Here is a 27,719-nt window from a genome sequence, read left to right on the forward strand (position 1 = left end):
GGGCTGCCCGGGGCCATGGCAGGGTGGGGCAGCCGCAGCCCCGGGGCTGTAATTAGCTGTAATTAGCGGCCGCGGCTCCGCGAAGGGCGGGGGCAGAGTACGGCCCCGTCCCGCCGGGGTCCGGTTCCAGCACCTCCCGTGCGGCGGCGGCTGCGGGGCGGCGTGGGGTCGGGCGGGGCGGAGCGACCCGCGGTCCGTCCCGTCGAGCTGAGCCGTTCCATTCCGTTCCGTGCCGTGGCGAGCTGTGCCGAGCCGAACCGTGCCAAGCCGAACCGAGCCGGGCCAGCCGTGCCCGCCGAGCCGAGCCGGGCCAGCCCTGCAGCCGCGGGGGCGGCGCGGCGGGCGGTGCCGCGGGCACTAGGACCCCGGTCAGCGCCCGGCGGGGCCGCGCTCGGCGGCCGCCGGGGCCCGGAGCCACTTGTGGAGGCGGCGGGGCCATGAGCCGGCGGTTCACCGTCACCGCGCTGCCCCGCCACGGCCCCACGGCCACCCGCGAACCCGACCGCGACGCGGGGGGGGACCGCCTGCCCGGCCGCGACGGCAGAGGTGAGCGCCCGGGCACGGCCGGCGGGGCGGGCGGTGGCGGCGGCGGGGGATGGGGGTGGCACCGTGGGGCAGGGTCCCTGGAAGGCTCCGTGGGGCAGGGTCCCTGGGGCAAGGTCCGTAGGCAGGGTCCAGCGGGGCAGGGTCGGTGGGGAGGGTTCTGTGGGGCAGAGCCGGTAGGGCAGAACCGGTGGAGCAGTCCGTGGGGAGAGTATGCGGGGCAGGGGCGGGGGGGGGGGGGAGACACAACACAGAGTTCCCGGGGCAGGGTCCGTGGGGCAGGGCAGGGCCGTCGGGGTACGGTGCGAGTGTGTGGAGTCACCTCGGGACGGTGGTCGTTCGGCCAGGCCCCTCGGAGGCAGAGAGAACCGCCAGAGCGGGACTGGCACGGAGCTGCGGGGCTCAGGGGACAGGGGGTGCGGAGCAGGGGGTGGTGCTTGGCTGCCCAGGCAGGACCCCTCATCTACGGGCTCTCCCCTGGGGTTGCCCCCACTCTCTGAGGAGCTCCCCTGCCCTGTCCCCACCCCGGGGTCTGTGGGAACAAGGCCTTGCTCCTGCGGGACCGCAGTGGGATGGAGCTGGGGTCATGGCTGGCTGTGGGGTGCGAGGCTGCACGCTGCTCCTTGGGGAGCTGTGGAGGAGGGTGGGCTGCGGGCATGGGAGGGCATGGGGAGAGCAGGCTGCAGCCGGCCCACAGCTGTGGCAGCTCCCCGGGCTGCGGTGAGTGCGGGTGCCGGGGCTGGCAGGCCCTGTCGCCTTGCAGTGCCCCGGGGGACATGGTGGCAGGGCTGCGCTGTCACCGGAGCCGTATCGATCCCAGAAACCCGGCCGACGGCAGCACTGTGCTGCGCGGAGCTGTGACCTTGCACCCTCAGCGAAGGGCGCTGGTGGGAGGTGGCGAGCAGCCGGACGGGCGCCGCGATGGCCAGGCCGGGCTGTGCCCCCGCAAGTGGGCTTTGGCCCCCGGAGCCCTCTGCCCAAAATTCCAGCCATGGTGGGGCAGTGGGGTGCTGGAACTGGCAGTTGGTGGGTACAGGGCCCCTTGTCACCCCATGGCATCCCGGGACGGCTGGGCCTGGCCCATGGGCTGTGCCAGGGGCAGAGCAACCAGTGCTGAGCCGGAGCCATGGCTGGAGCCTGTGGCCCTCCAGGAATGGCTTATCAGCTTGGCGGCTGATCTACTCACAGGGGGCCAGGCGAGGAGCAGGCCTGGCCAGGGGGGAGCTGGGGTGGGCATGCCACAGGGGCCGCAGCAGGGGAGGCGCAGGGATGGCGTCCCTCCCCGGCTGAGCTGTGACCTTGCGCCCTCGCAGAGGACAGCCAGTGGTCTGGCCCTGCTGGCAGGCACCCCAAGACAGACCCTGCACCGTGGGTCAGCCGCAGCCGTGGCAGGGTGCGTGCTGAGGAGTCAGGGCTGGAGACCCCCTGGGCTGCCCCAATGTTGCTCTGTGGCCCTGGGGCTGTAGATGCAGCCTCCTGGGGGGGATGGATGGGAGGGGGTGCATTGGGTTTGGGTGCCCATGGGGCTGACATGGGACTGTGGACAGCAGAGCTGCCTGTGCAGTGGTGGGGAAGGATGGGGTCCCAGGTGGGTGCTCTGTGCTGCCTGGCCCTTCTCAGCATCACATGCGGGGCTGGCAGCAGTACAGGGGTGAATGGAGGCCCAGGGATTTTGGAGCGGGTCCTTGGGTGGGAGCAGGTGGGGGCTGCAGCCGGCCATGCTGCTTGGTGCTCTGGCAACATGGGGGTCACCAAGCAGCACGGCACAGACCCCGGTGCTTGCGGGACCACCCGATCCCCGCGGGGCCTCACTCCCAGCTGCCCGGCGGGCTGGTGCCGCGCTCCCTGCGCCGAGCCGGGGCGGTGGGGCCGCCTCGCTGCCGCCTCCCCCGGCCGGTTCTGCAGTCCCGGGAAGGGACTTCCAGGTGGCGGGCAGGGTTGCGGGAAGACGGCCGCAGCGGGGGCCGCGGGGACGGGCGCAGGTTGCTGCTTGTGGCACGGCCGGAGCCGGGGCTGGGCCCGGGGAGGCGTCGGGACGGGACGGCCGCGGCCGGTGCGGGGTCTATGCGGAGCCCGGGGGGGCTACCGGGGCTGCCGGAGACCTCACCGCCGCCAGGGGGCGCTGCCGGGACGGGACGGGCTCCCACGGGGGGGTGTGTCCGGCCCGGCCCCGCCCGGCCCCGCCTCACCGGATGGGGGACCCGGCCTCTGCGGCCGCCCCCACGGGGGTCTCCCCCAGCACCGGTGGCGTGAGGCGCCGGGGATCGTCCCCTGGAACCCAACGTGCAGGGCTGGCCCCCCCGCCCCGGGGCGCTGGCCCTGGGGCAGGCTGCCCTGGCTCGAGGGGCTACCGGGGCATCCCTGGAGCAGAGCCCCCCCCCCCACCTCCCTCCACCGTGTCCCGAGGCAGCCGGGCACGGCGGCAGTCACCATGGCAACCAACTGGTTAAGGAGCCTCTCTCGTTGCCATGGAAACCGGGCCCGGTGTCATCCCTGCCGGCGGCTCCCGATGCTGGGGGGGTGGTTCAGCCGCTCGCCTAAACCCAACGGGGGATGGTGGGGGCCGTGGGCCGTGGGGCCACGGGTAGGGCTGTGTGGGGCAGCCGTGGTGGGGGGTTGCCCCGAGTGGGGGGTGAGCACCCGGGATTAGGTGGGCTTGGGCAGTGAGGGAGAGCCCATCAGTCCTGGCTGCATCCTGGACCTGCGGCTGCTGCCCACAGTGGCACCCTGCAGTGGGGCCGCATCCCTGGGGGCCCTAGGGTACAAGGATAGGGCAGAGCCCTCTGCGGGGTGCCGGAGCATGGATCCCGCAGCCCCCACTGGAGGCACCAGGTGCGGGGCATGGAAGGGTGCATGGGGGGCCCAGCCTCCCCTGCCCACCGTCCCCTGCTGCTGCAGCCCCCCAGCACCCTCACAGACCCCTCAGCTCCTCCAGCCCGAGGCTGGGCAGGGGGGCCATGTGGGACAGATGCAGGACACCCCAGAGCCTTGGCCAACCGTGCTCCTGTGCCAAATCCTTTTGGGAGCAGCCGGTGATGGCTGTGCAGCCGCTCCTTGGCCATCATCGTGCCCTCCGGCCCTTGCTCAGTTGTGGCAGCCCAGCATCCTCGAGGCGCTGCAGCCGGCATGAAGCTGTTCGGGGACTCCTCAGCTGCGCTGCCCGGGAGTGGGGCCCAGTGGGAGAAGGTTGATTCAGTGGCTGATCCCTCTGCCGGGCTGCCCGGCCGCCCGATGTCACAGCCCTGCTGCCGGCAAGACATCTGGGCAGGGCAGCCAGGGACACCGCGGCAGCTGCGTGTGGTGCAGAGCTGTCGTGACGCAGGAGTTCACGTCCTCCTGCCCTGTCCCACTGCCTCCTGCCATGCCCCACTGCCGCCCTAACGCTCTTGGCCTTGGGCACCTGCACCGGCTCCCGACTCCCTGTGGTTCCACTTCCAGTCCCATGGGACACTGACCCTCCCTCCATGGTGCTAGAGCTGGTGGCAGGTCTGAGCTGGTACCCGTGTCACCTCCAGGCTCTGTTTTTGCTGTGGTGCTACTGGCAGGGCCCTGACCTGTCTGGATAGGCATGAGCAAGACTCCTCCGTCCCACTGAAGTGTTGTGGGATATGCTGCCCCCAGGCTTATGGGGCCAGCAGGACAGAGTGGTGCAGGGCACACCGTGATGCAAATCCTCCACCAAATCCTGACTATGTGTGTGCATCACTGCCTTCTGCACCCCACTGCGCCATGGGGCTACACCCCTATTCCCCTGTGTGGGCCAGGGCAGGCTGCTGATGGTGCCGAGGGATAGCTGCAGGTGCCCACCGGCATCTCCACAGCATGGCCACCCTTGCCTCCAGGGCGGGCTGCTGCCAGACAGCCTGCTCCGTGCCCTCAGGAGGTTTCCCAGTGCCTCCAGCACGAGTCTGACTCCTGGGAGGTTTGACCGCTGCTGGTGACAGGACAGACAAGGGCTGTGCAGCCGGCTGCGGGGACACCTGCCCTGGGAAAGGCCGCAGGTTCAGGGGGGTCTGGGAATTGGGCCATGCTCAGGGGGCTCTGGAGGGTCTGCAGTGGCACAGGGTGGTTTGCAGGGATGCTGCACGTCCTGGACTGGCTCTGGCTCTCGGGGGTCTCGCACAGCTCAGCAGTCTCCGTCCTAGGGAGAGGTGCAGAGGCGACATGGGGGAAAGGTACAGGGGAATGGTCCAGCTGTGCTGTGCCATTCCCTTGTCCTGGCAGAGGAGCTGCGCAGCTCTCCCTCGTCATTCCTGGGCAGCTCTTGCAGTTAAGTGGGGCACTGATGCCATGCCTGGCCCCATGCCAGGATCCTGCCTGCGCCCGGGCTCGGGGGCCACTTGCAGCTGATCCCTCCCTCCATGCTCAGGGAAAGCCGTCTGCCTCTCTCCATCCCCAGCTCCTCTGCCCATGCCCTTGTGCTCGCCTGCAGCACAAGGGCATAGGTGCTGCCCAAGCCATGCCAAGCCTCTCTGCTCCCGGCATGTTGGGGCCATGTACCCCAGCCCCAGGCCATCACACTCTCAGGCCAGGGTTAGGTCAGTGCTGTGCTGGAGGGTCAAGCCCCCTTGGTCTGGCTCTGTCCCAGGGACACCCCGAATGTGCCCCTCCATGCTGGTGGGACACTGTGTATGGCCCTGTGTATGGCCTTAGCATAGCCCCTCTGTGCTGCTGGCAAATCCCAGCCCCTGAAATGGAGCCATAATCCAGGGATTAGGGGATTAGTGTTTTTTCACGTGCTCCCTCCCCCCCATCTGTTTTAGCAGGAAAATCCCTCTTGTGCCGAGCCCACGCGCTGCGGCCTCATGCGCAAAACCATCATCTTGGCACTCGCTGTGGCTGGCTGGCCCCCACGCAGCCCCCGGCCCGCTGCCCCTCTGCCTGGCCACAGCCTCCACACATGGCGGGGGCGGGGGGGGCAGGGGGGGGCAGGGGGGCTCTGCAAATCCCCCAGGACCTGTCAGGGAGAGCGGCTCTGCCCACTGCGTCCTGCCTGCAGCCCTGGCTGTGCAGGCAGCGTGCGGGGGCCTGTCCCATCCCTTGGGAGCGGGCCAGCCCCTTGCTCCAGCACTGACTCCTGCTCAAGGCCAAGGGACACAGGGGCAAGGGGATGGAGCTGCTGTGGCCAGCTTGTGGGGTCCTGGGCAGGGCCAGGGGGTGAGCGAGGTTGGGGTGGCAGCGCTCTGCCCGCGCTGGGGCAGCCCCTGAGCTGCCCACCCTGCCTGTGGGCTGTCCTGCACCGTTTGCTGCGGAGCCGGGGCTGTGCCGGTGTGGCTCCCGGGGGACAGCGGGCCCCGGGGGTCCTGGCTGCAACAGGCAGGGCAGGGGCTGGGGCTGGTGCTTTGGTGGGTGCGAGGGGTCCGAGCCCTCCCGGCTCACAAGGTGAGGGCTGGGGAGTCTCCACGCTGCAGAGCAGCTGGCCCCGTACCAGGAGAAAGTAAACAATTAATTACAGCCGTCAAGAAGTAACTAACGCCAGCGGGCTGTCATGATCTCAGCCTGCTCCGGAGGAGATGCCGGGAGCTGCAGCCAGCTCCGGCTCTGGGATCCTCCCGGATTAAGTGGATGAGAGAAGGGGGGGGCTGCGAGCTGCCCTGCAGGGTCAGCAAAGGGTCCTGTCACAAGCCCCCAGCCCGAAGGCAGCCCTAAGCCCCACGGCCCTTCTCCAGGGTCAGCCCCCGCGCTGTGGGTCTGGAAGGGGCTGTGCCGGGGTGTTCCTGGGTATGGTGTGACCCCAGACCCCCTGGAGACCCGGGCTGGGGGGAGGTCAGGCCGAGCCCTCTCCTGTCTGCAGGCAGTGTTCCCCGCTCCGCAGCCTCTGCCAGACCCCTGGCCCCACTGCTGGGTGGTCTGGCCATCCCTGTCTTCCCTGGGTGGGCTTGGATGATGGTGGCTGCAGGCTCATCCTGTTGCTAGGGTGGGGTGGCTTCGCCCCCGGCCAGGGCCCTGCTGCCTGCAGAGGGGTCCTCGGCATGGCTGGCACTGCCCGACCTGAGAGCTGCCCCCCCCCCCCGGGAGCTGCCCCCCGCTGGTCTCACTGCGGGCAGGGGCCAGGGCTGCCCGGACGGGGGGGGTGCCCTGACCCCAGGCCTCAGCACCCCTTGGGGATGCATAGGCTCCTCAGGCGCAGGATCTGCACCACTGCACACCCCGAGCCGGGTGCCCGGTCCCGGGGCTGCACCGGGGGCCGGCGCGGGGGCCGGTGTGGGATGCGGATGCCGGTGCGGTGTGCGGGGGCCGATGCGGGGTGCGGGGCCGTCCCGCCCGCGCCAGCCGGGTCCCGCAGCGCTGCCGTGCCCTAGTTCCTCCCCCCGCCTGGCTCAGCCGGGAGGCGGCGTGTGCTCCGCTCCGCGCCCTCCCCCGCCTCGCCCCTGCCTTGCCGCTGCTCCCCTCCCCACAGCGGCGGGGGCAATGCCTCCTGCATACGTGATGAAGTGAGAGCGGCCGGGCTGGGCTCCGCCGGCAGCAGCGAGCCGAGAGCCCGGGCGCCTCCGCACTGCAGCCCCCTCCCACCGGCGGCGGCGGGGGGCGGCGCGGGGACGCGGCTGGCTGCGGAGCGCGGCGCTCGCAGCTCCCGGGCAGCAGCGTGCGGCCGCGGGCAGCCGGCGCCATGCTGAACAACCTGGCCGACTGCGAGGACGGCGACGGCGGCGCCAGCCAAGGTGAGGGACCGGGACCGGTGCCTGGGGACCGGGGACCGGGAGAGCCTGGGGCGGCAGCCCCTGCCGGGCTAGGGTCTGGGGCTCGGCGCCGAGCCGGGTGGCAGAGGCGGCGCGCAGCCGGGGGTGCCGCGGTCGCCGGACCTCGCCACGGGGCAGACGGACAGCACCGGCTCCGGCACCGGCACCGGCCGCGACGGCGGCTCTTGGTCTGCGGCCCCGCGGGGCTGCGGCGGGCGGTGCGGGGCCGCTCCCGGCCCGCGGCTGCGGCTTCCCGCGGCGGTCGCCTCCGCTCAGCCCCGGCCCTGCTCCCGCCGCTGCGGCAGCCCCGGGAAACGGCGGTGCGGCTGGAGCCGCGGCGGGGCCGAGCCGTGCCCGGGGCTTGCCGGGGAGCCTCCTCCCGGGCGGGGGATGAGGGCTGCGCTCCGGGCGATCCCGCCGGGCGCCGGCCCCTACCCTCTTCTGGGCAGCCCCCGGCGGCCGCTGCACCGTCCCGCTCCTTCCCGCCTGGGACCCCCGCAGGGACCCCCGCGCCCGGCTGCCGCCCCCCCTACCCCAGCTACCTCCTACTCATCCATCCCCACCGCCTCCCCCCTCCGGCTGCCGCCCACCCATCCCTGCCTACCTCCTCCCCAACCCTCCCTACCGCCACCCCCATCCCCGCTGCCGCCCCCCCAGCTCTCCCTACCGCCGCCCCCCATCTCCGGCTGCCGCCCCCCCGTCCCTCCCTACCGCCTTCCTCATCCCCGCTGCCGCTCCCCCCCAAACCATTCCTCCCCGCTGCCGCCCCCCCGATCCCCGGCAGCCGCCCCCCCACATCCCTGCTCGCTGCCGCCCCCCCATCCCCACGCCCCCCCCCCCCCCCAGCATCCGCCGCCCCCCGGGGCCGCGCGGGGGCTCTTTCCGCCCCGTGCCGCTGCCGCTGTCCGCGGTGCTGAAGCGGCCGCCCGGGCCCTGCACCGGGGCCGGCGGGAGCCGCTCGGCCCGGGGCCGCTGCCCTCCGCAGTGCCGGGCTGTGCCGGGCTGTGTCCGGGCTGTGCCGGGCTGTTCCAAGCCAAACCAAGCCGTGCCGAGCCGTGCCGTACCGAGCCGGTCCGCTCGGTCTAGCCTGTGCCGTGCCCTGCCAGTCCGGTCCAAGCTGTGCCGTTCCCTACCCGCCGGTGCCATGCCGGGCATGCTGCAGCCCCGGCGCACTGCAGGCGGGCAGGGCCGCTGCGGGCGAGGGGACGGGGCTGCAGCCCCGCGGGTAGAGGGGGGACGCCAGGCCTTGGCAGCGGCCACACGTCTGCTGGCACTTTGGCCTGAGCTCTTCCCGGGGCACTCGCCAACAGCCGAGCTGCTGCAAAGGGTCCTCAGGCCCCTGTGGGGCCATGTCCAGCCCCAGGCAGCTGGGCCAGTGCAGCACCCTCTCCTGCAGGTGTTTTTTTCGGGTACAGGGATGTGTTGGAGCCAGGGAAATGCAGTTATGTGCCCGAGGGGACCTGCAGTGCCTCTCTGATTCCCTGCAGCCCCCCACCAGATCCTCTCGCCAGGTGCTCTCACGGGGTCTGCTTAAAGCCCGAGCCAGGAGGGGACAGCCAGCTCTGGCAGTTGCTGCAGAAGTCCCTGGCTGCCTGCAGTGAGGCTCTGGGCACAGCCGTGATGAGGCTTTTGGTGTTCGCTCCGCTCTGCCGACCTGAGCCTGTTTATTTGCTTGTTTATTCATGGCTCCACTCAAGGTCAGGGCTGGCAGCAGTCTTCTGGGGGCACCTTAGTGGGCTGGGGGGAGCCATGCTGGCCCCCGGCCCTGCCCTTCCCTTCCCTGGGTTCTCGCCCTCCCCTTGCCCTCTGCAGCACTAGGATCTATCCCACTTGCTGTGTTTCCATCACAGCAGTGCCGGCGGCGCGGTGGCAGGCGTTTCTGCCTTACTGGGATCTGGCAGGAGGGATGGACACCGTGCCACTACAGATGGACCAGGCAGACTGTCCCTGGAGCTTGGCCTGGCGAGATGGTGTCCTGTGGGCCGGTGGGCACAAGGCTGGAGGCGGTGGGGACCCTGGGGGGCTTGGAAGGGCAGGGGAGCGTCTGCGGGAAGGGTCACGGTAGGGCCCTCCACACCCGTGCTGAGGGTGGCTGCTATGGAGGGGTGGGTCTGCCTCCCCCCCGCCAAGGCTGGCACTGAGCTTCCTGCACAGGATCTGTCTGTGGGGACCGTGGACGACCCTGGGGGGTGGCAGAGCTGTTGCATGCCGGTGTAGCTTCCCCTGTGCATCCCGGCTGCTCTGCTGCTGGCCAGCCCGTGACTTGCCGAGCCCAGCAGAGCTGCTGAAACCCTGGGTGGCACTTAGGCCATTTCTGTTGGAAAGGTCGGGCAGCGTCTCTGCTCTGGACAGCCTGCAAGAACCCCATGACAAGGGCTGGAAGGGCTCCAGCCCTGGCAGCCCAGTGAGGGCTGGGCTGGTGGCAGACCCGCTGGGGAGGTGATGGGGAGCAGGGGAGCAGGCAAGACTGCTGCCTGCAGTGACCAGGCTGGCAGCTTGCACCGCTCTGTTTGGGCTGTGGAAATGTCAGACTCAGCCTCGCTGCAGGCTTCTCTGCCAGTGCTCCAGCCTGGAACCACCGGGCTGTCCAAGGAGGGGAGACCCGGGGCTGGGAGTTTTACTGGAGCTTGTGTCCACAGCCATTTCCAAGACAGGGCTGGGGCTGTCGGAGAATCTGGGAAGCTGTTTAAATGCAGCCAGCCAAAGCGCCTGTGCTGGAAATCCTGCGCCTGCAGGGCCGGCTGATCAAAGGGAGGATAATCCTGGGTTTAGGAAGGAAGAGGATAGGTCTGAAGTAGCAGTTGGTCCAATTTGGGTCAGGCAGTGAGAGAATCCAGCCCAAAAGTCCACTTGGTGTGCCTGACGGCTAGAGGGGCAAAGCGCAGCCCCAGAGTGGGGGGAGCACCCCCACACCCCACCCCACAGCCACGCTGCAGCTGGGAGCCGGCACTGCTGTGCACGCTGCCAGTATGAGCCAGTGCTGCTCTGGCCACTGGTGGTCTCTGCCTCGGCAGGGGCCCCAGTGGCTCCATGGCTTCTCCAAGGGTTACCCTACTCAGGGCAGCTGGCAGATACCCTTGCTCAGGGGAGAAGGAAGCCTGGGTGGGAGCAGAGGTGCCAGCCGCCATAAGGGGCCCTTGGCCATCCCCGTCTACCTTAGGCACCCCCAGACCAGCAGCCCAGGGCCAGGCCAGGGGACACACGGCCCAATCCCCTTCATGGCCGGGGGGACAGAACAGCACTGTGGCCTCCACAGCCAGCAGCCCCTGCAAAACGGCAGCAGCTGGGGACATCAGCCAGGGCCACGTGCTTACCCGTGTGCTCACTGGGCTGCTGTGGGGTCACCCTGGGGTGCTCCTTGCTGCTGGCTGTGGGCAGAGCCCCGGGGAGCGGGAGGAGGCTGCTTGCCAGCCAGTGCCGTCAAATGCTCTGGCAGAAGTCAAGGTGCCCTGTGCACCTTCAGGGGAGCCCCGGGGTGTCCCTGGGTGCTGTGAGCAGCCACCGCACTGCTGCTGCCCCTGGGACTGGTGGGACTGCTGCAGGGGAGGACAGTGCAGGATGGGCCAGTGGCCAGGCCTGTGCAGGGGGTCCCTGAGCTGTCAGCACCCCTGTGCCAGCACCCAGTGGGCCCTGGGGTGCTGTGGTGTGCCGTGGAGGGGATGGGCTGGCTGTGGGTCCTGCAGGAGCAGGCAGCATCCCCAGCAGCAGCTCTGGTTAATTAGCCTGTAGGGTTTGGCTGCCTGGGCTCCCCCCAGGCAGTGCTCGGCTCCCTGCACCGTGTAAAGCGATTAGGGAGGATTTGGGATAAGGGACATGACGCTTCCCAACCCAATTTAGGGATGAGTAAAAAGCCATTAGGAGATCACATTGTGGCTGGTGCTGCAGCCCGAGCGCTGCCCTGTGGGGCAGGTGAGCTCCTGGGGGCACAGGGATGGTCCCTTGGCTCAAGGGACCCCGGGATGCCAGGGTGGGCAGCGGGGTCAGCTTTGGGATGCCCTGGGCAGGCAGGGTGGGTGGTAACCCCTGCCGTGAGTGGGACTGCGCAGTGCCCACAGCGGGGCTGTGGGTTCCTGCCAGCAATCCCCGCCGCCAGCCCTTCCAGCCGCCGCAGCAAATTAAAAGGCCGATTCATGTTGAGTGATCCCTGGGGAGGGGGGCGGCTGAGCGCCGGGATCGAAGCCTGGCACGGCTCGGCTCTGCTCCACTCACGCTGCCTCTCCGGATGCCCAGCCCCGTCCTGTGCTCCTGCCCCAGTGCCACTTGTCCTGTGCTAGGGGAGTGGGGCACGGGCAGGCCTGGCAGGCACTGGGGGGACCTGGAAGTGTCCCTTTGTGTCCCCACGGCCGGGAGATGTCACCCCCGTCCATGCCACCGCGCAGGGGTGGGGGACAGGGTGGGCACTGCCTGCCTCTGCCTGCACAGAGCACAAATCCTATGGCAGCTGCCGGGGAGAGGCTGCACCAGCCCCTCTGCGGCAAAATGGTCTCCGGCAGGAGTGGGGAGCGTCACCTGGGACCCCGCAGCCCTTAACTCCTTCCAGCCTGCAGGGCCGGGGCTGAGGTGGGTGGTTAGGGGTCCGCAGGGATGCCGGAGCTGTGCCGTGTGCGTGTCCCCATGTCCCCACCTCTTGCCAGCCCAGGGTTTCTCCCAATGCCGATCCTCCCAGCAGCACCACCAGGCCAAGGGGCTTCTGTGCCCTGGGCCAGCCCTGGTAGCCTGCTTGATGCCAGCACAGGGCTGTGGTCCCTGCCATGCCAGGGCCAGGAGGTGGAGGGACTGACAGGTTTGTGGGTGCTGTTATGGTGCCGGTGGGTTGCAGCGTGGGCACCCTGGGGTACTGCTGGCATCTGTTGTGCGGAGCCAGGCAGTGCCAGTCCTGTGGGGTCGAGGAGGGATGGGGGAGCACTGGTGGGTGCTGGGGGGCCATGGGCATGGGTGCTGTGCGGGGCCGGAGTCCGGTTGCCTGCGCCGTTACATAAGAGCGGGAGCCGAGGCGGCCGTGGCTCGCCGTTGCCATGGAAACCAGCACGGTGATGTCGTCGGCCGGGTACCAGGCGGTGAGGCGAGGCCCCCGCGGGCTCTGCTCTCCCGATGGGGTCCCAAGGCCTTGTCATGCTGCGAGCATGTCCCCCCATGCCCCCAAGGAGCCTCCCAGCACCGCTCGGTCCCAGGGGGGTGAGAAGGTCGGCTATGGACACCCCCGGTCCTGCACCCAAGGGAGCCCCGGAGTGAGATCCATGGGCTGGGGTGTCCCAGTCCTGCTGCCATGGCCGTTCTTGCTCAGGAGGAGCCTGCAGGCTCTGCCCCCCAGTTTGGCTGCACCATCAGGGACACTACTGCCCCACTGCCCCACACCGGGGGAGCCCGGGGACTGACAGGAGGTGGGGGGCCAGCCTGTAGGTTGGCATCACCTGTGGCGCTGGGGGCCTCACCTTCCGGTCAGCCAGGAGCCCCACGTCTGCCAGGGAAATTGCAGGTGGTGAATCACCACCGCACACAGGCAGACTGGCTCCCAGGATCCCGAATATGAGTCAACGGGCAGGAGGCAGGTGTTCTTCAAAGGACCGGACTGCCCAAACGGTCACGGGGTCTGTCCTGGGGCCACCGTGGTGCATGGGTGGCTGCACCACCCTTGCCCAGGGGTGGCCCCTGCACTGTTCCTGCGCCCCTGGGTGCTCCTGGGCTCCACGCTCAAGGCCGGTGGAGGGTATGGATCTTGCCCCTGCATGTGCAGGCAGCCTGCCCCACAGTGCTGCTGCCACAGGCAGCGTGATTGCCCTGGCTGCGGGGCCATGGTGTGGAGGATGGGTGCATGGCGGGGAGCCCCTCTCCTCCCACCCAGGGTTGGGGACCAGGCCTGGCTCCCCGGGTTTCCCTGTGCCATGGGAACTGTCACCCACTGAGCAGCCCTGCCCAGCACCACGTCCTTTGGCTCCCTGTCCCTGTGCAGCCCCTGTCCCCCCTCCCTTCTGGGCCTCCGCTCAGGGATGCGCCGCTCTGGCAGCACCATCCTCGCTGCCGCTCCATTTCCAGCCTGATTTATTTCTGCTGCTCTGCAGCTCGGCTGTTTTCCTTGCTATTAAGCCGACTCTGGGTTTCTTCTGCATGAGGTTGTTAATGCAGTGAGCAGCCATGGTCCTTGTCCCAGCAGCTCTGCCCTCGGTGGTGGCACCGCTCGATGCCACCCCACCTTGCGGTGCAGCCGGCAAGGCTGCAGCCCCTGCTCCTGTGGTGCATGTCAGGGAGCAGGAGCAGACATCCAGCCACTCGCCCCGCTCCCAGGCACAGTGCGGGACTGTCCCCCTCCATGGTGGCATGCTGAGCAGCCGGCCGGATCCTGCCCCTGCAGACACTGCGCTGCGGGCAGCCCCCGGCACGCTTACCCGCGGGCGCCCCGTGCTGTGAGTTATGGCTGCCAACCGTCCCGCCAGGAGGGTTCCCTCTGGATCCACACCGCTCACCTCACTGCCTGGATGCACTCCGGCGGGTCTGTGCGCCGGCCCGGCCGGGAAGGGCAGCGCGTGGCTCCTGGGGATGGGCAGCCCCTGCCCGTGCATGGTGTGGGAGGTGCTGATGGCAGCTGGGACGCTGCCATCATCTGGCCTGGGATCGGGTGCGAGCATGGTGCCCATGGCCCTAGCAGCCCTCCTGTGGGAGCTGGTGTGCTGGGGACCCCTCACAGAGGCAGCCTCGTGGGGTGAATGCTCTCCCAGTGTGGGCTGAGGAGGGGGATGGCTGGCTGACCCGGTGGCATCTCTGCAGGCGATGGCAATCCCAAGGAGAGCAGCCCCTTCATCAACAGCACGGACATGGAGAAGGGCAAGGAGTATGATGGCAAGAACATGGCCCTCTTTGAGGTAGGGCACGTGGGCGGCGGGGCAGGGAGGGTCCCTGGGGAGGTGGCCAAGCTGGGCTGCTGTCCCACAGCACCCCAACCTGTGCCCTGGGCACTGGGACATGCCAGAGCCCTGGGCCAGGGTCCCCCAGCTGCCCCAGCCATGTCTGGTGGGGGGGGGGCAGTGGGGTGGCATCTGGCGAAGTCCCCTGGGTCCCAGGGCTGGCCAGGGTCCTGAGGGACTGTCCTTATGGCTTGGGACTCGGCTCTCCACAGGAGGAGATGGACACCAGCCCTATGGTCTCATCCTTGCTGAGTGGGCTGGCCAACTACACCAACCTGCCACAGGGCAGCCGGGAGCACGAGGAGGCTGAGAACAACGATGGGGGCAAGAAGAAGCCAGTGCAGGTGAGGGATGCAGGAGGGACACAGCCCCTTCTCCCGGCCCCTGCCTGTGCACTGCCAGGAGGGACAGGTTCAACCAGGGTTCCTGGCTGCATTGGAGGAGGAGCGGGACCCCTCACTCCTCTGCCAACCAGGCCCATGAGCCCTGATGGCTGCCCGCTCTCTTGGCAGGCCCCACGGATGGGCACCTTCATGGGTGTCTACCTGCCCTGCCTCCAGAACATCTTTGGGGTCATCCTCTTCCTGCGCCTCACCTGGGTGGTGGGGATTGCCGGCATCATGGAGTCCTTCTGCATGGTCTTCCTCTGCTGTTCCTGTGTAAGTGATGGAACTGGCCGGGCCCCTGCCTGGCTTCTGGAGGTCTGGGGGTCACCATCCAGGCTGGCTGGGCTGTGGAGAGGTGTACTACCTGCTGGCCCACTCTGCCCTGCTCCTGCCCCACTTACAGCAAGGAGATTCCTGGCTTCCCAAAGGAATCAGCAGCAGAACAGTGCTCAAATAGTGACCCAGATTGTAGCTGCTGTGGTTGGGGGGGATGTGATGGGGGTCCCCTACCTTGTTGGCACATCTCAGCATGGCCCCAGGGAGTCCATGCCCCAGCGTGGCCCCAGCTCTCCCTTCCTGCTCCCCTGTCCCTCTGTCCCAGTGAGGAGGGAGCTCTGACAGGTGCCAACACTGTGTTTTTTCCTGCAGACAATGCTGACGGCCATTTCCATGAGTGCGATTGCCACCAACGGTGTGGTACCAGGTAGAGCCGAGCCTGTGTCCGTGTGTGTCCTGGGGGTGAGGGGAGCCGACTCCCTGCCGGGTCGGGCACCTGCGGGGGTCCCTGTGCCCCAGAAGGGCTGGGATGAGGGTGGCAAAGGGCTTTTCCCAGAGGGCATTCCCCAAGGCCATCCTGCTCCCTGGGCTGTGCTGGCCGAGCTCTGGGGCTGCACACGGGAGGGCAGATGTCACCACCAGCCGCTGCCTGGCCTTCTGCCACCAGCCCGCGCAGGTTCCCCATGGCCCCGGGAGGGGAGCGTGGAGCTGGAGCCGTCACCCGTCCCCAGAGCCGTGAGGTGCAGATGGCAGTGAGAGCCGCCAGCCACGGCTCCTCCCTCTGCCAGACTGGTGAGGCCACGGAGGAGCTGGGGAGATATGCCGGCAGGAGGATGGGGAGCTGGGCATGCCGGGCATCGCGGGCTGGGCAGTGGGGTGGCCTCTCTTGCTGGCCCCCCCGAGCCATGCCAGGAGCAAAGATGCTGCTGTGTGCGGTCTGTATGCCTGGGGCGGCACATGCGGGGTCTGGCTGTGCGGGTGCCCCTGGGCTGCCTCCCCCAGAGCATCCCCAGCCCCTCAGAGCCCCAGGGAGCCATGATCGGGTGAACTGTACTGGTCCAGCTGGTCTGCTGGGCTGGGCACAGCACTGGCAGCCCCAGCACAGGGTGTAATTAAAACTATTTATCATCCTGCTGCCGTGGCGGGACCATCAATCCTGGCAGCCTGGCTCTAAGGGCTCCTCTGGGAGGATGGAGCAGGGCATGGCCCATGTCCCTGGGCTATAGCGTCTGTCTGGTGTCCCAGGGGACATATGTCCCTGCAGCCATCACACCTGGCTGCTGGGCTCCCAGGAAATAGCCCTGCCAGCACGGTCGCTCCCGCTGCTCCAGGGCCCTGGGGACTGCATCCTGCCTTGTGCTGGAGTGGGGTCCAGGGCTGCCCTGGCTCCATCCTGCCCCTTGGGATGCCTGGCAGGGTCCGGGTGCTGTTGGGGTCTGGCTGGGACTCACTTTTGCTCTCTCCGGCAGCGGGTGGCTCCTACTACATGATCTCACGCTCCCTGGGACCTGAGTTTGGAGGGGCTGTGGGGCTCTGCTTCTACCTAGGCACCACCTTTGCCGGCGCCATGTACATCCTGGGCACCATCGAAATCCTGCTGGTATGTGCCTGGTTCTTCTCCCCATGCAGCACCAAGGGCTCAGGTCCTGGCAGGGCAGCTCTGCCCTCATCTGCCTGTGCTCCCCGCTCCTCGTGGCCCATCAGGGACCTGAGGCTTCCCTGGGGACTCCTCTGTGGGGCCATTAGCTGGGTGGTGATGCCATGACTCTCTCCCAGGCCTACATCTTCCCGGCCATGGCCATCTTCAAGGCAGAGGATGCCAGTGGGGAGGCAGCTGCGATGCTCAACAACATGCGTGTGTACGGCACCTGCGTGCTGACCTGCATGGCCACCGTGGTGTTTGTGGGGGTCAAGTACGTCAACAAGTTTGCCCTGGTCTTCCTGGGCTGTGTCATCCTCTCCATCCTTGCCATCTATGCTGGTGTCATCAAGTCGGCCTTTGACCCACCAAGCTTCCCGTGAGTACAGCATCCCATGGGGCTGTGGGGCGATGTGGCATGCAGACATATGGCTGAATGATTGTCCTCCCTCCAGGATCTGCCTCCTGGGCAACAGGACCCTCTCACGCCACGGCTTTGACCTCTGCACCAAGATGGTGGTAGAGGGGAACGAGACAGTGGGCTCCAAGCTCTGGGAGCTCTTCTGCACCTCCCGCTTCCTTAACGCCACCTGTGATGAGTACTTCACCATGAACAACGTGACCGAGATTGAGGGCATTCCCGGTGCCGCCAGCGGCCTCATTCAAGGTGGGCAAGGCATGGGGATGGAGGAACGGGGATGGAAGCGTGGGAGTGGAGGAGTGCAGTCGGAGGCATGGGGATGCATTGCATGACTGAGCTGGGTGCTGAGGCCGCCCGTGTGTGGTCTGTGCCAGCCAGACCGCAGCAGGACAGCTGTGAGGATGCCCAAAGGCTGGGGAGGAATAAATCCTCCCTCTGCTTCCTCTTTGGTATTGATCTGAGGTTTCACGAGGAGCAATCGCCCCTCGGGGACACTTTGCTGCTGCGGCCGCAGCCACACCGGGAGAGTGGCCAGGGCCGCAGAAAAACTTGTGAATTTGCTGGGAGGAGCCACTTTTGACCTGTTTTTCTGGAGCTGCTGGTACATTTGCCAGGTGCTTACACTCCGCAGTGGGTGGTGGAGGCTGATGCTCAGTGCCACGCTCAGAGGGCATTTGCAGACCCCTGCTCTGCGGGGTCATGCTGGAGGGACTTGCTCTGGGGCGGGTGTTGGGGCTCAGGAGGGCAGCACCCCGTTGGGCTTCCCTGCCCACAGAGCCGAGAGCAGGATCAGCCCTTCCCCGGAGCAGCAGCAAGGCTGGGTGCTCCTGTGGTGCCAGGCTGGGTGTCACGGTGGTGGCTGTGCCAGCTGTGCCAAGTGAACGTGGTGAGCTTGTGGTGGCTCCATCTCCGTGGGTCCCAGGGAGCAGGGCAGGGGCTGGGGTGCCTGGGCATGGCTGGTGCTTGCCGTGGGGCAGCTCCGGCCGTGTTTGCACCAGATGCCGAGGCTGAGACTGCTCTGGGGCAGCTGTGGGGCTGCTCCAGGCCATTCCTGCCATGGTGGCTGCATGGAAACAGGTGCGGGACCTCGGACTTCGCTAAGCGCATGGTGCCTGGGGGTACGGCTGCCAGGCTGTGTCATGGCGATGTGGTTGAGTGCGTTCGCTGGGTGTTTGGGAGGCTCCCGATGGCATCGCACGCTGAGGTCTTGTGGGGCAGATAAGGACTCCCTGGCTGCTGGCGATGATTGTGCTGGGGTTGGGATGCAGAACCCCCATATGGCTCATCCAGTCTTTGTCAGTGCAGGAGACAGCAAATGCTTCTACATCTGGGGTGCACAAGGCAGAGCCAGGACCTGGCTCTGGGGCACCTGGTGGCGATGGTGATGGGGCTGTCAGTGTCTGGAGACAGGATGTCACCGCACAGCCCTGACAGAGGTGTCTGGGGCTGGCTTTGCCCTAGACACAGGGTCTCCCTGAGGGAGAAATGTGCCTTTCTGGGAGGACGAGCCAGGCAGGGCTGTGTCGGTGGGGGCTGCCAGCCCCATCTGTCACCCGAGAGCTGTCAGGGGAGGTGACACAGCTGGGGAGGGGTGTTCAGCGCCGGCTGCTGAAGGCTGGTCCCTGTGGTGCCCCTTTGGACCTGCTCTGCAGCCCCATTGCAATGCTGTGCGGAGGGCTGTCGGCCTCTCCCTGCCATGCCCCAGTGTTGGCTGCTCTTTGCTGCTCCAGTTTCTCACCGTGATCCACAGCCAAGGCAGCACGTGGAGGGACGCTAAGTCTGTTACATCAGCTCCGCACTCGTAATCCCATCAAAAACATTATCAAGTTACTTTGACACGATCCACTTTCCTTAAACCTGTGTTGATCAGCATTAATTATATTACCCTCTTAATTATTTGCTACTTCAATCCCATGTCAGCTGCTCCAGTATCTTGCAGGGACGATGCCAGCAGCAGGATGGACCTGCTCTGGTCGCCCACCCATGCTGCCGGGCTTGTCCCCAGGCTGGGTGTTTCGGCACATCCGTGACAGGCTGGGGATGCCCCATCCCTTGCCCGCCAGATGCTGTCAGCCCAGGGGGAGGCAGGGCTGGACACCCCCATGCTCCATCCCTTTGGGCTGTGCAGGAGAGGGTGCTGTGCCAGGTGCGGGCAGCTCTTCGGCACCTCCTGACACTGGCCACGCTGCCTGTCCTCCTGCCTCCTCGCAGAGAACCTCTGGAGCTCATATCTGACCAAGGGTGTGATCGTGGAGAAGCGGGGGCTGCCCTCCGTGAGCCCCCCCGACACGCCGGTGGACATGGACCAGCCCTACGTCTTCAGCGACATGACCTCCTACTTCACCCTGCTCGTCGGCATCTACTTCCCCTCAGTCACAGGTGGGAGCCGCTGCCGGTGGCCCCATTCGCGTGCCGTGGGGCAACCGCAGGCCCACGTGCCCCACGTGTGCTTGCCCCCCGTGCTGGGTGCGGGGGTGGATCGCAGCCTGCGCCTCCCACGCAGCCGCCCGCACTCCAGATCTGACGATGCCGCTCGGCGCGGCGCTGACGTCCCCGCGGCTCCGGTATTTATAGCTCCCTGGGGGCGGAGGAGCCCCCTCCCCCCCACCCGCCCTAGTCCCACTGCGGAGCCTCCACAGCCACCGGATCCTACAGCTCTGCCAGTGCCCCGGAGCCAGTGGGACCCCCAGGGCTGTCCCAGGCACGATGATCACTGGTGGGGTCCGGCACCGGACTGGCCCTGCGATGCCACTTGTCACAGGGCTCCTGGCACCCTTCCACCCGGTGCCCACTTACCGGCAGGTCCCGGTTTTGGTGTGGTGCGTGTCCCCTCAGTGACATGGGCAGAGTTATAGGTGGCCATGTCCTGTCTGCGGGGTCCCGGTGGGACAGCCACCCTGGCTATTGCCACAGCAGGAGCACAGGTTGTCCCTCGGGCTGTGCCGGATCTGCCGGCGTCAGCCATGTCCCAGCCTGACCTCCTGCCTTCCCAGAGCAGCGCCGGGGCTGGACTCTGTCACTGCTGTAGTCACAGTCCCTGCTTGAGCTAATTAAGGGCTAATGAGACAAGTCACTTAAGAGCGTTTTGAGCCTAATCCTTGAATGGCGTCAGACTGCGGCTCTGGGGGGGGATGTGCTGGGGGGACTCAGGGAGCGGGATGGGTGCCCACTCCCCATCCTGGCATGCCACCAAGCTGGTGCCTGGTGCGAGCTGTCCTGCCAGCTGGGATGGGCGAGGGCTGTGGCTCTGCCCACCGTGGCACCGTCCCCTCTTTCCCCAGGTATCATGGCTGGCTCCAACCGCTCCGGAGACCTGCGGGACGCCCAGAAGTCCATCCCCACGGGCACCATCCTGGCCATTGCCACCACCTCTGCGGTCTGTATCCTTCAGGGCTCACCTGAGCCTGGGCCGTGGGGCAGAGAGGGATGGTGGTCTTGCTGTGTGGGGCAGAGCCACTCGGGTGACCCACTGTGGGGACTAGGGGTCCTGGGGGGCAGGTGAGTGGGACTCCATGTCTTCCTGTCTCTCCTTGACCACCCGGCAGATATCAGCTCCGTTGTCCTCTTTGGGGCATGTATTGAGGGGGTCGTCTTGCGCGACAAGTGAGTGTCCCAGGGATGTGTGGGGCAGGTGTGGGGTGAGGCCGGCAGCCCCCCAAGAGCAGCCCCCAGGAACAGGCTGGGGCAGGGGCAGCCCAGAGGGAGGCAGGGGCATGGCGGGGAGGCTGCAGCTGGGACATACTGGGCGGACGGGGTGGCACTGAAGGGTCCGCAGGGGTCCCAGGGTGAGAGTGCTGGGGTGGGGGGCAGACTCTTGGGTGGGGGCCAAGCTTGTAACAGGCGTTGGGGGCTCGTGTGTGCCCTGTTTCCCACTCCCCCCCCCCCCCCCCCCCCCCCCCCAGCATGTTTTGCTGCACATCCGCAGTCCTTCCTCCCGCTCCAGGGCTGCAGGCAGCGAGCTTGTTTGTCAACAGGCAGGGCTGCCTGCGCTGCCTGCGTTATCTGGGGCAGCCCAGCTCGCTGCACGAGGCAGGTGACACTTCTGGGTCGCCAGCACCAACACAAATGGGTTCCAACCTCATGCAGCCTTCATCAGCCTCCTCCCAGCACAGGGGATGGGGAGCCCCCGTCCCACACCTCCCCCTAGACCCCCCTCAGCCATGGGTGGGGGGATGGGGACAGACTCCAGCTACCTGAGACCCTGCTCCCTTGCTCGCCCCCCACGGTGGGTGGGGGACATCAGCAGCCAAGACAGGGCCCGCCTACAGTCCCGTCCCCCCTCCCAGCGATGTCCCTTGGTGGCTGACCTGCCCAGGGGGCTGTCTTGTGCCACCATGGTGCTGGCACTCTTGGGGCTCAGCCACGGGATGAAACTGTGGGTGATGCTGGTGCCCCACAGGTTTGGTGAAGCTGTCAATGGGAACCTGGTGGTTGGCACCCTGGCGTGGCCGTCCCCATGGGTCATTGTCATCGGCTCCTTCTTCTCCACCTGTGGGGCCGGGCTGCAGAGCCTCACCGGAGCCCCCCGCCTCCTGCAAGCCATCTCCAGGGATGGGATCGTGCCCTTCCTCAGGGTAGGTGTCCCCCCAGCCTGGTGCTGCCGGCCCTGGGCACCCACCACGGCTCCCATCAGCGTGGGAGACCAGTGGGCACCCGCTCTGCCTCCTCCCTGCTCTCATCCCACCGGCACCGGCGTGGTGGCGAGTGGCCATGGTGGGTCTGGCTGTGGTGGCGGTGGGAGAAGAATGTCGGGAAAGGTCGGGGTCCCCTCCCCCCGCTGCCGTGCCGCTTCATATTTTATCTGCTCTCCGAAGACGCGTTCTCACAACCTCATCTCTCCAAATCCAACCCGACAGCTCCCCCCAGGGAAGAGTGGGCTAATTTTATCCTCCCTCCTTCACCCTGCCAGCCCCAGCCCTAGCTCTCGCTCGCTCGCGCCGCCCGCACCCTCTAATGCGTCCAGACATGTGCCCCCCTGGCCCCCACCCTCACACCCAGACCCCCCTGTGTCCCCACAGCTGCAGGAGGAACTGATCTCCACTGGCAATGTGTCCATCCTGGGCATGGGGTGCCTGACTCTCTGCAGACTGTGGCCAGGCTGAGCTGGGGCTCGTCCCTGGGTGGGGGTCCCAGGGGAACAAGAGGCTGCTCTGGGTGCAGGGAGGGCTGTGGGGTCTGCCAGGGCTGGGTGCATGGGAGGGTCCAGCTCCATCGGGCAGTGCCGAGGACCCTCACCCAGGGGGTGAGGTGCTGGCATCACAGAGCCCTGATGGCCCCCTTCTTCCCCCCCCCCAACCCGCTCCCAGGTCTTCGGCCATGGCAAAGCCAATGGGGAGCCGACGTGGGCCCTGCTGCTCACAGCCTGCATCTGCGAGATCGGGATCCTGATCGCATCCCTGGACGAGGTGGCTCCCATCCTCTCCATGTAGGCAGCATGCTCGGTCCACCCGCACCTTTGCGAGCGGCGGATGGGCCCGTGTCCCCCGTCCTGGCCAGGCGGGTGGCGTGTGCGGGTCTCTGAATCTTGGGGCGGGAGCGGGGGGGGTGGTACAGGGACACCCCCACCTCCCTTGCCTCTGCCTGGGGAGGGGGGAGCCCTACAGGGAACCCAGGGACACTCCTTGGCCAATGTTGTGGCCTGGTTGCTTGGTGGCCCCAGGTCCTTTGTTCATTGGTGGGACCTGCTCCAACAGTGGCCATTCTGGGGCTGGGAGGTGTGGTAGGGCTCAGCTGCGGCCCCAGTCCAGCCTGGAATGCCCGGCTCAGCCTCGTGCTTTCTCCTGCAGGTTTTTCCTCATGTGCTACATGTTTGTCAACCTGGCGTGTGCAGTGCAGACCCTGCTGCGGACACCCAACTGGCGGCCCCGCTTCCGCTACTACCACTGGTGAGCCAGGATGGGATGGGATGGGATGGGATGGGATGGGATGGGATGGGATAGGATGGATGGGATGGGAATGGACAGGATGGGGTGTCCTGCCCCCCCAGCAGGTCACCCTGGGCTGGGGACCCCGGCACTGCTGCAGGGGCTGGGGCACACTGACGGTGTGGTGCTCTCTGCAGGACCCTGTCCTTCCTGGGCATGAGCCTCTGCCTGGCGCTGATGTTCATCTGCTCCTGGTACTACGCGCTGGTCGCCATGCTGATCGCCGGCCTCATCTACAAATACATCGAGTACAGAGGGTAAGGTTGGCCACGGTGCTGTGGACCCTTGGCCAGCGCTGACAGCAGCCCCTTGGCCCCTCAGTGGCGGCTACTAAGCTCCCCCAGGCTGCTCCTGCTGGGATGCTCCGAGGTGCCAGCACAGTGCTCCGTGGCTGGGGCATCCCTTACATGCTGCCGGTTTCCACAGGGCAGAGAAGGAGTGGGGTGACGGTATCCGGGGGCTGTCCCTGAGCGCAGCCCGCTATGCCCTGCTGCGGCTGGAGGAGGGTCCCCCACACACCAAGAACTGGAGGTGAGGCCGGGCCGTGGGGACCGGGGACTGGTGGGACAAAGACAGGGGCCAACTGGGGTGCGGGTGCTGACTGCAGGACCATCCTTCCAGGCCACAGCTGTTGGTCCTGGTCCGTGGGGATCAGGAGCAGAACGTGGTGCACCCGCAGCTCCTGTCCTTCACGTCGCAGCTCAAGGCTGGCAAGGGCCTCACCATCGTGGCCTCTGTGCTGGAAGGGACCTTCCTGGACAACCACCCGCAGGCGCAGAAGGCAGAGGAGGTGAGAGCTTCCCGTGCCAGGCTGGGTTCTGCCAACAGCAGGTGCCCGTGGTTGTCCCTGGGAGCCCAGTGATGTTTCTGTCCCACAGCCAGGGCTGGTGGCCCTGGCTGGCCAGGAGAGCACCGGGGTGCGGCACTGGGCAGAGCCCAGAGACCGCACACTTCACTGGCGCTCAGGGCACCACGGGGACCTCCAGACCCCTGTCCCCCACCCCAGAAGCCAGAGACACCAGACTGGCACTAGTCCAAGTCATGGCCAGCTGCTGCAGGGCATGGCATGTCAGCACAGCATGGCACATCACGGCGCCCGGCCGGGTGCTGCTGTGCTGAACAGCCCCTCAGTTGCCCCGTGGCCACTACAGCCCCGACCCTCCCCACAGCCTCCAGGGCCCCTGCAGCCCCCACAGCCCCCGCAGCCCCGGTGCCAGGCAGGATGGTAGGCGGGAGCCTTTCCCCACCGGAGCGAGAGCCCTCCCCGCTCCCCCCGCACCTCTGCACCAGCCGGGAGGCACATTAATGAGATTAAGCCCTCGGAAGCAAACAGTTTCTCTCCCATGCAGACATGTTATAATTTCTCTGAGTAAATAACTCTAATTGCTGCTCCGCCGCCCATCAGAGCCCTGGCACGGGGACACCCTCTGCTTGGCACAGTGCAGAGCCATGTGCCAGCTCCGCTCACCGATGGTCCTCACCCTTCCCAGCCCTCCCGTGGGGCACGGGGACCTGGGCACCCCCTGAGGACCTGCACCCCACACCCTGCACCTCACACCCCGCACCCTGCACCCCACCCCCTGCACCCCACCTGTCCAGGGTGCCACTGCTGGGGCTGGTGGCTGCTGTGCCTGTGGCGGGCACCCATCCCCAGGTCCTTCAGTCTCTGACACCCCCCCCCCCCCCCCCCCTTCTGCCACCAGTCCATCCGCCGCCTGATGGAAGCGGAGAAGGTGAAGGGCTTTTGCCAGGTGGTGATCTCCTCCAACCTGCGGGATGGCATGTCCCACCTCATCCAGTCCAGCGGGCTCGGGGGGCTGCAGCACAACACGGTGCTGGTGGGCTGGCCCCGCAGCTGGCGCCAGAAGGAGGACCACCAGACCTGGAGGAACTTCATCGGTAGGCACCACAAAGGGTGGGTGCTGCCGGGCTGGGGGGAGAATGTGAGCCACCCTGGCTGACATGGCCCTTCCCCTCCCAGAGCTGGTACGAGAGACCACAGCTGGGCACCTGGCCTTGCTGGTGGCCAAGAATGTCGCCATGTTCCCGGGCAACCAGGAGCGGTTCTCAGAAGGCCACATTGACGTCTGGTGGATCGTCCATGATGGGGGGATGCTCATGCTGCTGCCGTTCCTTCTACGGCACCACAAGGTAGCTCGGGCTCCATGGTGTGGGGCAGGGGGGGCCGGGTCTATCCCTGCCGAGCTGTGCCAATGCCTCCCTCCCTCGCAGGTCTGGCGCAAGTGCAAGATGCGTATCTTCACTGTGGCGCAGATGGATGACAACAGCATCCAGATGAAGAAGGACCTGACCACGTTCCTGTACCACCTGCGCATCACCGCAGAGGTGGAGGTGGTGGAGATGGTGAGTGCTGGCATGGGGGCATGTGCCACAGTCTGGGATGCTGCGCATGGGAGAGCCAGACAGACCCTGCCACGGGGGGACACAGCAGCACGGGGGGACACACAGCTCCACAGGGGGACACAGCACCACGGGGACATGCAGTGTCATGGGGACACGTAGGTCCACAGGGACATGCAGGGCCAGGCTGGGAGCAGTGGGTGCAGCTCACCCTGCCCCATGTTTTCTACTGTCCCCTCCTGCAGCATGAGAGCGACATCTCCGCCTACACCTATGAGAAGACTCTAGTGATGGAGCAGCGCTCCCAGATCCTCAAGCAAATGCACCTCACCAAGAATGAGCGGGAGCGGGAGGTGAGGATGCAGGATGGCTTGGGTGGGATCTGGTCCCCATGGTGGCTGTGCCACCAGCTGAGCTGCCCCATGGCTCATCCTGCTGGGCATCCGAGGCTGCAGGCTGGGGTCTTCCCAGCCAAGCTCTCTTCTGCCCTGCTTCCCTGGCTGACCCTGTCCTGCACAGATCCAGAGCATCACAGACGAGTCCCGCGGCTCCATCCGGCGCAAGAATCCGTCCAACACGCGCCTGCGCCTGAACGTCCCTGAGGAGCAGGTGGGCGATGGCGAGGAAAAGCCGGAGGAGGAGGTGAGGAGCTGCACCAGGACAGGACTCGGGCAGGCAGCTGGTCCTGGCCCCTGCCCACAGTCCCCCTCTCTCTGCAGGTCCAGCTCATCCACGACAAAAATGCCACCACCTTCTCCAGCAGCTCCCAGTCCCCGGGCGACGAGGTGGAGTCGGCCCCTGAGAAGGTCCATCTCACCTGGACCAAGGAGAAGTCTGTCGCCGAGAAGAACAAGAGCAAGAGCCCCGTCAGCCCTGAGGGCATCAAGGACTTCTTCAACATGAAACCGTACGGCCCCGCATGCTGCCACCCCATCCCACCCATGTCCCGCAGCCCCAGCCATCCCTGCCCACCCCAGGGGTGCAGGCAGGGCCCTGGCAGCACCAGCTCGGTCCTTGCTCAGAGGAAGGGGGTCCGGCAACCTGGGTGCCCTGAGCTCGCCCCTGTGGAGGGGCTGGGTGGGAGGTGGGGTCCCTGCACAGACCTGCACCGATGAGGGATGGGGTGCCTGGGGACTCAGGGTGCACACCCGGTGCTCACCTCTTCTCTCTCTCTCTCTCTCATTTTCTCTCTCCCCTTGGCCCCGCGATGCTCCTGGCAGGGAGTGGGAGAACCTGTAAGTCTGGGTTTGGCTGGGTGCCGGGTCCCAGGGTGGTGGGGGGGGGAGCTGGGCCACGCTCACGGGACAACGTGCCCGCAGCCATCGGGGTTGCCCCCGATCACGATGGTGTCTCAGCGCACCGTGACAGCTGCTGCTGGCGCGGTGCGAGACGGCGTGCGGGGGCCGCGGCTGCCAGCCCCTGCGCAGACTCTGCGTGCCACGCAGTGCCCCCACCGTGCGCTCCCCGTCTGCCCCGTTAACGCTGCCGGCAGCTTCCTGCAAGCCTGGGCTTGGGCACCTGCGGTGGCGCTGGCACCGTCTGCTCCTGCTGGCTCCCAGACGGCTCGGCCCCGAGCAGCCCCGGCGTGTGCTGCCTGCAGGCGCCGTGCGTGGCCCTGCAGCTCATGGGCCACCGGTGGGGACTCAGAGTCGCCAGCGGTCATGCCGGGCAAAGCTTGCTGCTCCCCAAGCTCATGCTACAGCCCCAGCTCTGGACCCCTCTGGGGCAGGAGGCCAGGCCGTCCCGTGGCCCCTTGGGTCCGGTGTGGGGCCAGAGGCCGGCGATGTCTGTCCCTGTGCCCACACGTGCTGTCATCCCCCCAGGAACCAGTCCAACGTCCGGAGGATGCACACAGCTGTGAAGCTCAACGAGGTGATCGTGAAGAAGTCCCAGGACGCCAAGCTGGTCCTGCTGAACATGCCGGGGCCTCCCCGCAACCGGAAAGGGGATGAGAACTGTATCCTTCCTGCAGGGATGCTGCCTCGGGGCTGGCACCAAGACCCCTCTCTGCAAGGAGGGGGCCGCTGGCCAGGGGACCGCGACTCCCCCAAGGCTGGTGGATCTTGCAGGTGAGTGTCGGGGTCCAGTGCCTGAGCATGGACCACCCCCACGCCTCCTGCCCCTGGCTGTATCCGACAGCCATCACTGACACCAGCCTGCCTGTCCAGCAGAGCCAACGCACGTGGGGTGGGTGGTGGGGCCACATGACATTGCACCCACACGTGTGAGCATGATGGCACATCGTGGGGGTGCTGGCAGAGACCTGCGGGGCTTGGCTGCCTGCTGGGGAGGGCTCACCCATGGTCCCTGTTGTGTGACACCAGTATGGGTGGGCTCCATCAGCCTCTCAGCTCAGGCCTGATCCTACCAGCTCCCGGCTCTGGTGTGGGGGTGTCATGCCATAGGTTTGGCTCCCTAGGCACAGGGCTGGGCAGGGATAGCACAGGGCTGTCCCCGTGCTCCATCGTGGTGTGGGTTCCTCCTTGACGGCCGTGCAGACATGGAGTTCCTGGAGGTGCTGACGGAGCACCTGGACCGAGTGCTCCTGGTGCGCGGTGGGGGCCGGGAGGTCATCACCATCTACTCCTGA

The 27,719-nt window shown here is 67.2% G+C and overlaps 1 protein-coding gene across 2 annotated transcripts; it reads left to right on the forward strand.

Annotated features, from left to right (window-relative positions):
- Nucleotides 1–437: 437 nt before the first annotated feature.
- Nucleotides 438–27,719, forward strand: SLC12A5 (solute carrier family 12 member 5). Of its 2 annotated transcripts, none has more exons than XM_074157713.1 (26): nt 438–546; nt 13,986–14,080; nt 14,335–14,466; nt 14,635–14,781; nt 15,157–15,211; nt 16,254–16,384; nt 16,561–16,802; nt 16,879–17,090; nt 19,056–19,223; nt 20,126–20,224; nt 20,390–20,447; nt 21,244–21,418; nt 22,151–22,269; nt 22,631–22,729; nt 22,906–23,025; nt 23,195–23,299; nt 23,390–23,558; nt 24,472–24,667; nt 24,750–24,919; nt 25,001–25,132; nt 25,375–25,482; nt 25,649–25,771; nt 25,849–26,036; nt 26,350–26,364; nt 26,953–27,086; nt 27,628–27,719. In XM_074157713.1, the coding sequence occupies exons 1-26, from the start codon at nt 438–440 to the stop codon at nt 27,717–27,719; spliced, it is 3,393 nt and encodes a 1,130-aa protein (XP_074013814.1). The 2 variants fall into 2 exon arrangements, with proteins under 2 accessions (XP_074013814.1, XP_074013815.1); XM_074157714.1 differs by lacking the exon at nt 438–546 and adding an exon at nt 7,145–7,205.

Source organism: Numenius arquata, chromosome 12 (assembly GCF_964106895.1).
Source record: "Numenius arquata chromosome 12, bNumArq3.hap1.1, whole genome shotgun sequence".
NCBI classification, from domain to species: domain Eukaryota; kingdom Metazoa; phylum Chordata; class Aves; order Charadriiformes; family Scolopacidae; genus Numenius; species Numenius arquata.

Coding starts and splice junctions, on each gene's coding strand:
- SLC12A5 (XM_074157713.1), top strand. CDS start 438: ATGAGCCGGCGGTTCACCGTCACCGCGCTGCCCCGCCACGGCCCCACG. Junction 14,782..15,156: donor TCTTCCTCTGCTGTTCCTGT/GTAAGTGATGGA, acceptor TTTTTCCTGCAG/ACAATGCTGACGGCCATTTC. Junction 25,483..25,648: donor AGAATGAGCGGGAGCGGGAG/GTGAGGATGCAG, acceptor TGTCCTGCACAG/ATCCAGAGCATCACAGACGA.